The sequence below is a fragment of the Pongo abelii genome, chromosome 10, assembly GCF_028885655.2.
Source record: "Pongo abelii isolate AG06213 chromosome 10, NHGRI_mPonAbe1-v2.0_pri, whole genome shotgun sequence".
Taxonomy (NCBI): domain Eukaryota; kingdom Metazoa; phylum Chordata; class Mammalia; order Primates; family Hominidae; genus Pongo; species Pongo abelii.
Genome location: NC_071995.2, coordinates 122,858,520 through 122,873,963, shown reverse-complemented (window position 1 = coordinate 122,873,963; position 15,444 = coordinate 122,858,520). Strand labels below are relative to the sequence as shown.

Genomic DNA, 15,444 nt, shown 5'->3' with positions numbered 1-15,444 from the left:
GGAACTCCTAGGCACCCCTTTTGCCTCCCAAGATCCCCACACAACGAGTAACCATATGCCAGCCAGTGTTCTTTATCTCTTAGAGTCACAAACATAAGGAAAGCCCCCTTTCCTAGAAAAATACATAGACCTACATGTACACAAAATTCTGCACATAACTTAAGAAGGTTCTAGACCTCCCCAAAAGCCGTCTGCAGGTCCTAGGTTTTAAAATTCTGTAAACACAACACCCCCACCATAATTCATGATGCAGAGAAGACCTGGATCAGGGCCAGCAAAGAATTAAGAGGGGGAGGGAAAGTCGGTCTCTCAGCGAAGCCATATTTAGACGCAGTATTTAGGAAGGTACAGAGTCTATAAAATGCATACATCCACCTAAAAATACACAAAATCTGTATGTGCTACTTTACTCTAGAAATGCAGTTTACTTACATATGCCTAAATGTGAGCAATAAAATCACTTTGGTATAAGTGTCATTTTCCACCGATATTTATGCCAAGTTCTTACTGGCATAAACAAACACACGGCCTTGGGATCTCTGGATTTGTTCATGTGTTTTGTAATACATTAAAATGAGGATGATAAAAAAAATTCTTAAGTTTCAACTTACTTATGATTATAAAGTTATTCTACTTCATGTACATTGAGAGTGGAAATAAAGATATCCCAGGCCTCCCTGCCCCTTAGGGGTTTGGGTAAACTTGACTCAAAACTCCATTAATTCCATGGCCTGTAGAAGCTTTTAGCTACCCTGAAGATTTCTGCATATTCTGCATATTCCTTGGAGCTTGTTCTCAGGGGCATCCTCTTCTGGCTCCTACATTTATGTGTGGTACTTACATGTTGCCCCATTTCACCCTGGATACAGCACTCAGCCCTTCCGCCAGTTTCCATAAGAAATCCACCATGCCAAACACCCCTAACTTTAGGGAAAGACTTTGTGATCACGAAGTTTTCCTACACAAGAGCTCAGAACTTCAGACCATCCTACTCCACTGGTTTCCTGGTCCCCTCTCCCACTCCCACTCCAAGTCTACCCTTTGTTTTCTTACCTCCAACTACCCCAGGAGATTCAAGTTCTCTCTCTTATCATGTGGAGCAATTCAGCCTTCTCCAGGTCCTACCCCAATTTTAGATGTCCAAACCCACCACAGTGCTCAGCAAAACAAAAAGGAATCCAAATAACATGACCCTTCTTCCTTAATAGGCAACTGGGAATAGGAATTCGTTATAGCACTAAATGCTAGGCACTTTACATTTATTTACTTCTCCCAACATTTCCATGAATTAGGTATTTTCAAAACCATTTTAGAGATGAGAAACTTGAGGTTTCGAAAAATTAAGAAAATGAATATGGTTAGAGCAAGTGCTGTATCATCTTCATTTTTCCTCTTTTCCTCTCTAATCCATAGATCTTAACTCAGCTCTGCTATTTATACATGGCTCTCGCCCTGTAGTAGTATCAACCTTTCTCATCTTTTCCTAGATTTTACCACTGAGTATATTTTCCATCTGCTTCTGATATTTGCTTTCCATTCACCTAGTTTTTCAAATTTCTGAGAATATCAGTACATTGTATGAAGATTGATAAATAATTCAAAAATTTTAAGAACAGAGCCAAGAGCTAGAAGGTCCCTTGGAAGGCATCATGTCCATGCTCACACAACACAAAGTAATCCCTCTTCAATTTCTGAAATGGCCTGGCGAGCTGTGCCCACGTTCTCACGCAGTAGACTATCTGAATGTTGGACTCTGATGCAAAGAGTTCTTCCTATCTGCAAGAGGCAATCTGCCGTTTATTCAGGCTTCCAAGTTAGAAACCATGCAGTCATTCTGGACTTATCTTGGCTCACACCCTAAATCCTAGCAGGCACCAAGAGTGAATCCCATCACAGATGACCTACCCCTGCCCCAACCCTCAACCCCCATCAGAAGGGCTAGTTTGGGTTGCTCCCATCCCAATGGTGGAATTGCAATGCAGACTTGTCTCTCAAAGCTAGTAGACGCCACAGCCAGTCAGACTGTTAACTGCGGCACAGAACGTGGGATCCCTCTGCTTCAGCTGACAGCACTTCACGCCTTCCCAGGCATGGGCTGCAGTCAGCAGGGGCCAGGGCAGGGCTTGGAGGAACTGCCAAGGGGCACCAGGAAGATCACAGAAAGCACCAAAATGGATCACCCAAGGAAAAGGAATTAGCTGCCAACATTTTAAGATTAAAGGCCTGTATTCGCCGTGAACACAGAGCCGCAGCCAAGCTGAGGCAGTCCTCTCAGTGGACTGTGCTCTCTCCAGTTGGATTATTCCTGACCTGAGTCATTTGTTACCTGTGTGGCTGTGACCTCAGACCAAGGTGTCCTCACACCTTGGTGTGCCTGAGAAAGGCCCATTCTAGGCTTGTTGTCCAGATGTATCAACAGCACCCCCTCCCTTCACTCTCAAGTGCTCAGTTTGGACAACAAATTACATGGTCACCCTGGGCTTAATGTGCAAGCCAATTCCCCACCACACACCCATACCCATACTCCCACACATGACCACTGAATTCACACAACTACATGTCAAGCACAGAACCCTGTTATAAAGCGATTTTATTAAATTGATTTGGACATACTGTAGGTCAAATAATATTTTCTGAAGATAACAATTATGGACTTTAAAGCTCGACATAAAATTAGTAGCTTCAAAAGGGTTAGTCATATTCCCCAGCAACAGCATGATAAAATAATTCAACTATGTAGAAATATAGAACTCTAGGACTAGCTGGAAACTCGGAAATCATTTAGCCTAATGTTCTCATTTTGAGAGAAAACTAGACTCAAAGATTAAGCGATTTGCCCAAGCTCACATACCTAATAGTAATAAAGCTAGAAATCAAACCAATTTTTCCTAAAACTAAAATTCTATCAATGATATTTCAACTGGCTCTCTATCAACTAAAAGTCTAGGCTTTTCTCTAATGCTCCACGCTATTGTGACACGAAAGAGTGATAAGACACTACAGTAAGTCGTACTTGTGGAATTCAGGCCTGGAAGGGGCTTTGGCAAATAACTAAGCCAGCCCTCTCTTTGTAAAAAGGAGGAAAAGTAACTGAAGTGACTTACCAAAGGCTTGTTAGCAGAGATGTCTGGATTAAAATCCAGATACTGACAAATTCACCCCCAAATCCCATCTCTAGTTTCATGGCCCAACCACTAAATCGTGTGCTCCTTTTAAATCTCCTTTATGCGCTGAGGTTTTAGTTATACAAAAACCCCTTCCAGTCAAACAGAAAAAATTAATTCAAATATGGAGAGAAAAATCAAACTTTCAGTATTTTCGTGACTATTTTGAGTAGTTCATTTTCCAACCTCTTAGAGAGCTGACAGACACCACTAACCTGATCACCTATTTCAGAGCTTCAAAGATCCTTAATTTCCCCAAAGACTTCCTGAGCAAAAGGACTACATGTGGGAAATCAATGAAAACAGGAATGAGAAGAGAAACAAAGTTAAAAATTGGTTGCTTTTGTTCCTGTCATTGGGGACTTTTGGTCTTCTAAACATTCCTTAAGTTCCTCCACATGAGTTTTTAATATCAATCTAGCAAAAATTAAAACAAACAAAAAAAGGCCTATGAAAGTCAGGATACTGAGCACCTTGGCATCTCTCCCCTTCCCCACTGCTCGCGAATGCCAGTGCTGGCCTGTTCCTTAAACGCACCGGCTCATCCCCCAGAGCAGCCTGTGTGCTCTGCCAGCGAGTGCTGCTTCTCCTCCGGCCTCAGCTCAACATCCCACCGCGGAAAGGCCTCCCTGACCACTAGCTAATGTCACCCCACCCCCACCCCACCCCACCACTAAATCATCACCCTAGTTTATTTTCTTCATAGCACTTAATCACTATCTCAAACTACATTATTTATTTGTTTACTTATCATCTGTCTCCTCCACCAGAAGTAAACTCCACAAGAGTAGGGACCTTGTCTGTCTCATCAGTGGTATTCCCAGCACCTAGCACAGTGCCTGGCATATAGGAGGTGTTCAATACATATTTGTTGAATGAAGAAAAGAATGATGGATTAATAAAGACATTCATGCCTAAAAAAGAACTGATACACAGTAATCAATGAAGGGGTATCAAGAACTCCTATGCATTATTGCCCAAGATTACAGAAATAGAGATGAAACATTAGTGACTCCTACCATCCACTTCTCATAAGGTCTCCCTAGCTAGGAAGGAGCTCCATCTGTTACCAAAGGAGCCCAGAGGGCAATTCCGGATGAAGAAAAGCTCTCACTTTGCTTGCTTCTTCCTCCCTGCTATTTACATTCAGCTATTTCCAAAAAAATTCAAGTGAAAAATATATGATGCAGCCACTAGAAAGTAAGTCTAACAGACAGTGATGAGCAGAATCCACACAAATAAAAAAGGTTCAAGGACATATATGTCTGCCAATGACTTTTCTGATAGGCTAAGTGAATGGGTATTATGAGTCACCTAAAATCTAAAATGAAAGTTAATGCCATCTAGGAAGGGATGGATACTTATGGGGATTTTGAGGACATATAGGTAGAGTGGGTTCAGAAATAATAGGATATATGGAAAGATATGTAGGGGCTAAATCAAGTGGTAACCTCAGAAATACCAGAACGTGATCTTAGTGGGAGCTGTCTGTTTTCCAATGCATTGCCAGTATGCTCGAATAAAGAGGAAGGAAGGGCATGAGCTCCTCAAGGGGGAGTATCTGGGATAGCTTTTAAGCAAAGCATAGATAGAAGGTGACTCAGGAGGCCGGGCAATGATCGTGGCTTTTTGTGTAGTCTTTCAACTATGGAGGCATCGTGCTGGAATCCCAAGAAGCGACATCTGTGACTGGGACCTGAGAGCCATCCTGGGCGGACGCTCAGAGGTCCACATTCAAAGTCAAGCTGTGGAACACACTTGGCATGAACCAACAAATCAATCTCACATATGCCTCCTCAGAAACAATGTTCTGCTAGGGATTGCTGTAAATATTTCTTGGGTCAATGTAGGTATATACAGGGTTTCCTTCCTAGTGGCACTTATGGGTTTTAAGATTTTAAACTCTTAGCAAAACGTTTTATATAACTGATATTTTGAGATGGTTTCTCTCCTTTGTGTGGACTCTCTGGTGGATGCAGAGGCTCGTACTCTGACTGAAGGCCTTTCCGCACTCATCACATTTGAAAGGTTTCTCTCCTGTGTGGACTCTCTGGTGGATGCACAGGCTCGAACTCTGACTGAAGGCCTTCCCACATCCACAACATCTATAGGGTTTCTCTCCAGTGTGGACTCTCTGGTGGATGCAGAGGCTCGAACTCTGACTGAACGCCTTCCCACACTCATAACATTTATAGGGTTTCTCTCCTGTGTGGACTCTTTGATGCATGCAGAGGCTGGAGGTGTGCCTGAAGGCCTTCCCACACTCTTCACATTTAAAGGGCTTCTCTCCGGTGTGGACTCTCTGATGCATGCAAAGGTTTGAACTATTACTAAAGCCCCTTCCACACTCACTACAGACATACGGTTTCTCACCTGTATGAACTCTCATATGAATTTGAAGATGGGAGCTCCAATTGAAGGCTTTGCCACACTCGTAACATTTATAGGGCTTCTCCACTGTGTGGATTTTCTTATGTCTATTAAGTTTTGTTGTAGTGCTAAAATCCTTACCACAATCATCACATTTATAGACCTTCTCTCCTGTATGGTCTCTCCAATGAATATGAAGTTCTGATATATGAAAGAAACCCTTATCACACTTGTCACATTTATGGGGCTTCTCAGCTGTGTGAATTTTCTGATGCATAAAAAGATCTGCTCTCTCAGAGAAAAATTCCCTACACATGGGGCACTTGTAGATCATTTTTCCTATTTGGTATCGTGATTTGGAGGAGAAAATTTCCTTACGATTACTACAGTTATAAGACTGTTATTTCATAGAGTCTCTTATTTGGCCATTTTGGCAGTCTATCTCAGGCTTGCTCTATTAGGTAAGTTTAAGGTCAGCCTAAGCTTTTCCCTGCCTGTCTTTCTATGGAAGGTTTCTTCCTGCATAGTGTTCCTCACTCAGTATTATTATCGATTATAAAGTGACATTGATTTCCACGTGAATTCTGTAACTCATTAACATAGAACTTTGTTTTAGATCCTGAGTTGTCAACATTCCAAGGGGCTCTCAAAGTGCAAACCTTTGCGTTTTTGAGCCCCTGGAATCTTCCTCTTGTAGAGTAATCTCGTACTTCTCACTTCTAGAAAAAGGACTGTACAGTATATCCCCTGTATTGAAGGATGAGATACTGCTGGCTGGTCTCGAGCCCCTGCAGTTGCCCCTTGAAGAGTCAGTTTGGCATTCTGCCTCCTGCACATCAGACAGGAAAGCCTTTCCAGCAAGCAGGCTCCTCGGGTCCAGGTTTGGCAAGCCTTGCTTTGGGGAATTCCCTACATGGGTATCATGCCGTCTCCTGTAATAGAAACGTAAATAAATAAATTGAAAATGCTTTTATCTGGAAAACTGCTATTGATTCCAAAATTAATTTTATATAAATGTGACAGCAGTAACACAAACCTTTTTTGGTCTTGAAGAAGCTCTCTTATCTTCCAGAAATGTGTCTCTTGGATTTGCAGGTCTGAAGGAGAGAATTTGTAGATATCATGCTCCTGTTTACAGCTCAAGTATATAATCCAATTACAACCACTCATTGTAATTATCTGAGCAACATCAAGGGGAACATTATTGAAAGAGAAAAGAAATCCTCAAAAAGACCTACATGTGAGTATGAAAACCAGCTGTCCTGTAAAAAGGAACAACAATGAAAACGATCTCCACTTTGAACTTCAGAAGGTACAACATTGCTGCTTTGGAGATAAAACATCGTATTTGACTTGCCTTCTAATCTATAGAAAGAATAAGTACATGATGTGTTGGTATCAAATGTCATTCTCCTGCTTGTCTTCAATGATTTCCTGATGTACTTAAAATAAAATCCCAATCCTTAACTCAAACACCTGACCTGCCCCTCTCCCCACCTCACTCCCTGTGCTTCCTGCCTCTGGCTTTCTTTTTCAGCTCTCAAACACCCTAAGCGTTTCCTGCCTCGGGGCCTTTGTACATGCTGTTCCCAGCACTTAAGCCACTCCCTCCCCTACTTTGTGCAGAGCTTTGTGGGTCAACTGCCCCTCCCCTACCTAAAGAGGCCCCCAGCTAGACTCTGTTTTCATCTCCTTTGATTCCTTTAAAGCCCACACGACTTGTAATAATCGTATTTGTTCCCTGGTTTTTAACCTGTCTCCTGTACTAGGATGTAAGTGCCATGAAGGAGGGACTGTGTGCGCTGCTCTCTGTTATAATCTGGCAATGAGAGGTGTTCAATGAATATTTTCTGAAAATCTATAGAGTACTTCAGGACACCCTCTGGCACCCACACACGTGTCCTGCTTCATTCTGGTGGAGCAGATAAAGGTACATTTCTTAGTGCCTTATTTCCAGTCTTTTGATAGCCTACAGGGGACAAAATACACAACAAATAGAATAAGGAGGAGATAAAAGAAGAAAATAAATCTCAAAATATTCACTCTGAAATCTTTTAAGGTTTAGGACTATGTTTTAGCAATCTTTTCATTTATTTTATTCTATACTTTAAAATTAACTAAATGAAATCAATAGGTCTTCTTAAAATAACACTTTTAATATGTTCCATACAAAGAGAACATGCATGGGTGTTTGAGGAGATGTAATGTTAAAATGTAAAATAAACTGGACTGCTTATAGGTGAAAGTGTTACAATTACAAAATCTAATTAGGTACTCAAAATTTCGGCAAAAATGGTCGTATATCTACAAAAATTATGTTTGCATCTATCCTTTGTCCTAGTAGTAATTCTAGAATATATCCTAAAGACACATTGGTAAAAACAGGAAATGACTGATACACCCGGTTATTCACTGAGGCAGTATTTGGCAGCAAACCTGCAAGCAACCCAAGGCTGTCGATAGGGAACTAGCCGAATCGAGTATGGCACCTCCTCACAAGGCAAAAAGGAATGAGGATGAGCACTGTGCACTGACATGGAGTGAACCCAGGTCACACTGTTAAGTAAAAAAAAAAAAAAAAGTAAGATACACAATAGTTTATGTTCTATGCTACCGTTTCTGCAAAAAAGGAAGGTAATATATAAAATAAACTTTGGCCTGGCACACTGGCTCATGCCTGTAATCCCAGCATGCCAGGAGGCCGAGGTGGGAGGATCACTTGAGGCTAGGAGTCTGAGACCAGCCTGGGCAACATAGGGAGACCCTGTCTCTACAAAAAAAATTAAATTAAATTAAAAAGTTAGCCAGGCATGGTGGTACACACCCGTAGTCGCAGCTACTCAGGAGGCTGAGGCAGGAAGATGGCTTGAGCCTGGGAGTTCAAGGCTACATTGAGCCAAGATTGCGCCACTGTACTCTAGCCTCAGCAACAGAGTGAGACTCTGTCTAAAATAAAATATAAAATATAAAATATAAAATAAATAAGCATGGTGAAAGATAATCCAGAATTTAATTTAATGATTACTTATGGGGGAGAATACAGTTAAGACTGCTCTGAATATACTGTTATATGACTCTGGAAACATGTTTCTATAGTTAAAATATAAAATTAAATGAATGTGAAAACAAAATAAAGAGAATAAACCTATCATACTGGTGACATAGCCACAAATGGCTTTTGAGCATAGTATACTGACTGCACATACCTAGAACATATTCTTTTGACAAATAAGCTGCAAAGAAATCACACTTCTTTCAACAATTTAACTGTTACTGGTGTATTTTAAAGTAGGTTAATACAAATAAGTAGTTTATGTTAAAGTTGTTAGGAGCCAAGATTCAATGTAAGAAAAATTAGATCTAAGTATAAAATCAAAGTTAAGAAAAAATTCTGTAATATAAAATTTGACTTAGAGATATCAGTTTGAATTCACTTCTTTTTTCTTTTTAGCTATCACCAAAAAGACCTGGAAGCAATAAGAAGCGATAGCAATGTGCACACCTAGAGCCCCTTCCCTTAAATCCTCTCCCCACCAAGAGGCAAGGGGTCCTTGGAGGAACGGCTGGGTTCAAAGCCCGAGTAGCACTTACAAAATGAGCTTGGGACATCCTGTTATGCCAGAAAGCAAGAGGGCCGTGCCAAAGGAACACAGAGCCAATTATGCAACTGAGCATCAAAAGGAATAAGAAAGGCAATCGAGTGAGACGCATTAAATATACAAACCCCAGGAGCTCATAATGACTGCAGAGAATGGGGAAGAAAGAGACAGACAGGCAGGCAGAGAGATGGAGAGACCCATGGCACTGAACAAAATTGGAATTAACTAGGGGCCCAACTTTTTATCCTGAAAATTGGTAATTAAATGGAGAGAAGCATCTATACTATTTCCTCTATGAACTCTCTTTCAAGACAAAGAAACAACCAGCTAATATGTGCATTCTCCTCATCAAACACCTGATTCAGACTATGAAAAGCAATGGGTGAAAAAAGGGGCTGGAAGGCTGATCCGGGACTTGACATTGCCAGGATCAGGCTGTCACCACCTGAAGCCAGGGATCGATCTTAGCATGACTCAAAGAGGGAACAACCAGACACGTGTGCCTCCTGCTGTGGTGCAATGGGAAGCACCCAGCACCCCCTGAAGACATTCTTGCCAAAAGACTGAAGCAAAACCTAATCAAGCCTCTGGAGCTAATTTTTAATGGAAAGAACTGAAAGGACAGAGGAACTACTAGGAAGCAAAGTAGCAAAATATCAAAAGGTGAGCCACTCTACAGCACAACTGCCCCTTTTTTTTGCAATAAGGAAGGGGGGAAAAAAAGCCAGTAAGGTGGAAGGAGTTGCTCTAAATGAAAGTGACCTGAGACATAACAATCAGATGTAATCGGAAGACCTTCTTTGGAATCTGAAGCAAACCAGCTGCTAAAAGAGGACAGTCAAGGAAATGTGATTAGGGGTATGAGATTACACTGTGTGCTGTTAACTATGTGATCATGTCATTGTAGCTGTGTAAACCAATGTCTACAACCTTAGAGATGCACAGTGAAGAACAGGAATGACAGGACATGTCGTCTGATATGTGTGACTTAAAATGCTTCAGCAAACACAAAAAAAAGGGAAAGTAAAAAAGAGCAGACAAAGCAAATGTGGTAAAATCATTGTAACCATTGGATCTAGGTGAGAGATAAATGGATGAATAAAATAGTCTACTCTAAAATATTCTATTGTAAAATATTGTGTATGGTTGAAATTTTCATGGTTAAAAAAAAAATGTGTGAATGCTAAGATATTCCTTTCCTGCTCTTCTGGCAATGGCAAACTAATCTCAGGACCACCACATAGACGGGCAACTGTGACTGAAACGAGTGTAATCCCCAAAACAGCTCTCATTTCCCCAGTCAATCCTGAGCACAGGAGAATGAGCACAGTAAGAGGTCTCTGGACAGCAGGCGAAGGCAGTGGCTGCAGGGCAGGGACAAGCAGAAGACAAAGGCAGCAGCACTGCGCTCTGCTCTTTGCCTCACAAGCTAACCCCAGCAGAGGTGTCTTCCAGAGCCCCCTCCAGGAATCAAGCTGACAGGGTTAGGGGGTACTCCTCGAGCCTAGCCTCAGGAGAGTCCAACTCTGCTCAGAAGGGCAACAGTTCAACACCAAGGTCCCTGACAGGGGAGTCCGACATGACCTCCCACCAGAGTTCTTCTTCAGGAATCAGGCACTGCCATTCCTTTCAGATAAAATTCTCAGACCTGTATGCAAGTCTCACTGCACGGTGGAGGGATGAGAGGGGTAAGGTGCATTCTGTAGGAAAAAGAAAGATAAAAGAAACTCCGGCAAATTTTCCATGTGACCAACCAAAGAACAGAAAGGCCAACACACAGCAAGGATCTCCAGTACAGATCACCTAACACAGCCCCCACCCAACTCTTCCACACAGATAGAGGCGGCTGTAAATCCAGAGGCAGATACAGGTTATGGAACTCCACAGAGCTCACAGATCCTGAACGCACCACGTTCCCAAGGCTGTCTCTCACTCCAGACTCCCCCTTATGTCTCAAAATCAACGTCCTACTGGGGCTTTCAAGGGGACATCCCATATGACTGCAATTCCCTCTTTCTGACCTGAGAAGGAAGCCTGCCAAGGACAAACTCAGAGCCTGCACCTGCAAGCTCAGGAACGCCCCCAGCATCCTGTGCACTCGACCCACACTGGAGGAGAACTCAAACAACAAAATGACAGTGCAGCTGAAAACCAAGAAAACGAAAGCTTAAAATTTAGCCCATCTACCTCAAATCCTCACCTTTCATGAAAAGGAGCCTTTCCTCTCTCCCTGTAGTTTGTGATACCACAGAATACTGAATCAGTACTAATATTTCAGTACAATTAAAATTGAGGGCAACTAGCTAATAAAGAACTGATGCTGAGATTTAAGGAAGTCAAAAACTGAGTCTTAAATACAAGAACCATATCCTGAGAGAATACATGCTCTGGGTCACAGCATAAGAAAGGGGAACCTGAAGACGGGGGTACAGGACAAACAAGCTGGGAGAATGAAGCTGGTTTCCTCTGAAGGCTGTTCAGACCAAAAGTTCCTCACTCTAGCGGCAGAAGAGGCGAACCCGCTGCATGGAGGGGAGACTACCACTCCAGCATAGGGCCGAGGCTGCAGGAGTCGGTCGCAGCAGCCCTAATGGGATGACCAGAGCATCAGAGGAATGCCAACTATTTACGTGGAGGTAGAGGTTGGTAAGCTACAACTGATGTTCCACAAAGTGGACTCTGAACTGGATTATATTCAACACAGGCTGGATATGAAATGAAGACTAATCACCCTGATTGGGCAGGAGAGAAAAATCCAGTTACACTCCTAAAGGAATTAGCAGCCATTCAGCCTTGACATCAGACTATGTCCGCAGTGTTCAGCCAGCAGATGCCGACTACTGAGCAGGAGGCCAAGTGCCTCGTCTGTGCTGCTCTGCACAAGGCTATGACCTCCATGCAAGAACTACACAGGCACAGGGACCCAGCTGTCACCACCAACTGAGGAAGAGAATAGCGCCGCCCAGCAACTAACATCCCACTGCCAGGCTGGTAAAGGGTATGCAGAAGGGCACAGTGGTGCAGAGCCCAGTGCCAGGGAGGTATAGGACAATGTCTTACGAGCACTTGGGGCTGGCATGGAGACAGCTTGTTGTGGGGATGGGCCAGTGATGCCTTTAGAAAGACGGGGGATGTGAGACGGAGGGCAGATGCTGTATGAATGAAGTTCAACCAAGAGAAGGGAACAGGAAAGAGGGAACTTTAAAATGTATTCCCACTTAATCTTGGAACTTCAGGCCAACATGTCACCTAACACTACTTTGCGTCTGTTTTCTTTTTATATAATGAGGATAATACAGACATGCTGGCCTATCTCTCTCTCTCTCTCTCTCACACACACACACATTCTATAAATTATCAACCAGTCAAAATGTGAAGTAACAAACTTTGGAAACTAAAAGATAGACAACTGTATTATATATTTACATTGTTTTAAAAAATGCTGACTGCATGTTATGGTAAAGACTGCCAGCACCCAGTATGTGACCTGCGGTCATTCAACAAAACCCAACTCAAGTAATAAACTGGCTTCTTGTGTGAACAAAAAAGTAGAGAGGGTAGACAAAATAAGAATAGCAAAAAGCTCACGGTTTCTGAACCTGGGTTCAACCCCTGTGGTGACAGGCCCATAGCAGTACATTTTGTTTTTTTTTTCTCTACTTTTGAGTTCATTTGAAATATTCCATAATAAAATGTAAGCCAGTAAGCCTTTGCTTAGAACAGTGGTCCCCAACCTTTTTGGCAGCAGGGACCAGTTTCATGGAAGACAATTTTTCCACAGACTGGGGGCCGGGGTGATGGTTTTGGGATGATTCAAGTGCATTACACTTAAATTGTGCACTTTATTTCTATTATTATTACATTGTAATATATAATGAAATAATTATACAACTTACCATAATGTAGAATCAGTGGGAGCCCTGAGCTTGTTTTCCTGCAACTAGGTGGTCCCATCTGGAGGTATTGGGAGACAGTAACAGATCATCAGGCATTAGATTCGCATAAAGAGCGTGCAACCTAGATCCCTTGCGTGTACAGTTTACAACAGGGTTCACGCCCCTACGAGAATCTAATGCCGCCGCTGATCTGAAAGGAGGTGGAACTCAGGAGGTAATGCAAGCGATGGGGAGTGGCTATAAATAGATGAAGCTTCACTGGTTTTCCCACCACTCACATGCTGTGTGGCCTTGGTTCCTAACAGGCCATGGACCGGTACCCATCTGTGGCCCAGAGGTTGGGGACCCCTGGCTTGGAAAATCCCTGTATGACAATCTTAAGCCGTAAGAAAGAATACAACAGCGTTCTAAATTACAGAGCTAAATAAACATTGCCTCCGCCTCCACTGACAACACCAACGTATGCAAGTCCAGCCATATCATTATACAGCTCAACGTTTTTCACTCAGAAGTCTGTAAGCAATCTGTCCATCTTGAGTGAAACTCTAGCCTTTAACCAAAACATCCTGTTCTAGCTTTCTGCTCTGTTAATCCTATGGAACCTTTTCTTTGCTCCCTCAGGACCTCCAGTCCTCTTTCAATCTTTGTCCTACTAATGTGGCCCTATTTGTCTTTACTTCCTGGCTTCCATGCTGGCTTGGGTTCCTTATGCCCTCCCTCCACCCAGGTTCACCTCTCTCTTCTGTCATAGTCACTGTTTCCACGGCCACACTAGCTCTATCACCCCCAGAAACTGTGCTCTCTCCCAAATCTGTGTTGAGCAACCCATTCTTGGACACCGGGTACTCCCTCCCCTTCCAGCTAACTGGCTCCAGGAACTTCATGCAGTAGGCTTGCACCCAGTGGCCTGACCCTTTGTTCCCTGTCTGTTGTCCACAGCTTCTCTCTGCGCTCACCAGAACTCTCTGGCCCCACCTACTCTCAGTGACACCGCACCTTATTCAAACCCAACTCTCCACCTATCCATACACGCACCCAAGTGGCTGAATAATGCCAGGTTTATTTAACTCATGACCACACATCTCAAATGGGCACTGGAGTGCCCCTAAATTCCTCCAAAAGTCTTCAGTACACACATTTTCCCAACACTTTAAATTGCTACTTCATCATTGTCCTTTCTCTTCAAATCTTCCAAATCTCCCATCTTCCCTCTGACTCCCTCACTCGTGGCTGATAACCTGCCAAGAGCCTGTTTCTGATTAAGAAAATAGAAGCAGGCTGGGCTCATTGGCTCACGCTTGTAATCCTGTCACTTTGGGAGGCCGAGGCGGGTGGATCACGACGTCAGGTGTTCGAGACCAGCCTGACCAACATGGTGAAACCCCGTCTCTACTAAAAATACAAAAAGTAGCTGGGCATGGTGGCACGCGCCTGTAATCCCAGCTACTCCGGAGGCTAAGGCAGAATTGCTTGAACCTGGGAGACAGAGGTTGCAATGAGCTGAGATCATGCCGCTGCACTCCAGCCTGGGCGACAGAGCAAGACTCTGTCTAAAAAAAAAAAAAAAAAAAAAAAAAAAAAAGATGCAATTAGATGGCAAGCCCTTCATTTTCCCACTACAAATCCACTAGGCCACCTGCATTCACACCTTCTACTCCAACAGGGGGTGCCCTGTTCCTGGGAAAGACCAGCCCTTCCACTCGGGCCCATGAGTGCACTTCCTGGGCCTTCTCCAAATGGAATCCTGTCTGTAAGTATTCCCTCTCATTGCCACTGTCAATTCCATCCTAGCTATAGGTCCATTCTCATATAAACATGTTCTAGTATCTTCCTTCTTAAAATTGTTTTGGATACCACAGCCCCACCCCTGCAGGCGGGTTTCTTTCCCAACATGCCACTGAAAACATGTTTCTTTCCCAACATGTCCTGCCTCTGTCAGGACAGGGCCCCAAGACAGGGCTAGAAACACCTGCTTTCTTAGCTGGCCCGTCCCTGCCCCTCACTAGCCACTTCTTGTTCCTTTTACTGCTGACCTCTCTTCTGTTCAACTTCTAAATCCTGGGGTGCTTCAGGGCTCCTGCTTGGGACCATTTCTCTTCTGAATCTATACCCTCTAAGTAATCTCACCAGTCCCGTGATCTAAAACACTCTCTAGATGTTGGCTCCAGTTTTTATCTCTAGCCCTGGACTGCTCCATAATCTCTGCTGAAAGGCACTACAACCACATTTCCAAACCAAATCTCCCCTCAAACTGTTCCTTCCTCATTCTTCCCCATCTCTGTCAAACGCACCAACATCCATCCAGATGCACTGTTCTTAATTCTGCTTTCCTCCAGTCCCACCAATGCAAATCACTGCACACTCTACCTCCTCTCCACAACATAACCCAGCCTTGCCCTTGCATCTCTCCATGGC

The 15,444-nt window shown here is 43.3% G+C and overlaps 1 protein-coding gene across 29 annotated transcripts in view; it reads right to left on the bottom strand.

Moving 5' to 3' along the window:
* Positions 1-2,572: 2,572 nt before the first annotated feature.
* The window catches only part of ZNF664 (zinc finger protein 664), a 42,262-nt gene continuing 29,390 nt past the window's right edge, over positions 2,573-15,444 (bottom strand). For 4 of the 29 annotated variants that reach the window (XM_054526383.2, XM_054526399.2, XM_063711570.1 and 1 more), the window contains 5 exons: positions 13,030-13,087; positions 8,359-8,480; positions 7,971-8,090; positions 6,571-6,631; positions 2,573-6,466 (listed from right to left, as the gene is read on the bottom strand). In XM_054526383.2, coding sequence (XP_054382358.1) covers positions 5,083-5,868 — 786 coding nt within the window. In that variant the 5' untranslated portion in view covers positions 5,869-6,466; positions 6,571-6,631; positions 7,971-8,090; positions 8,359-8,480; positions 13,030-13,087 and the 3' untranslated portion in view covers positions 2,573-5,082. 29 annotated transcript variants of the gene reach the window in all.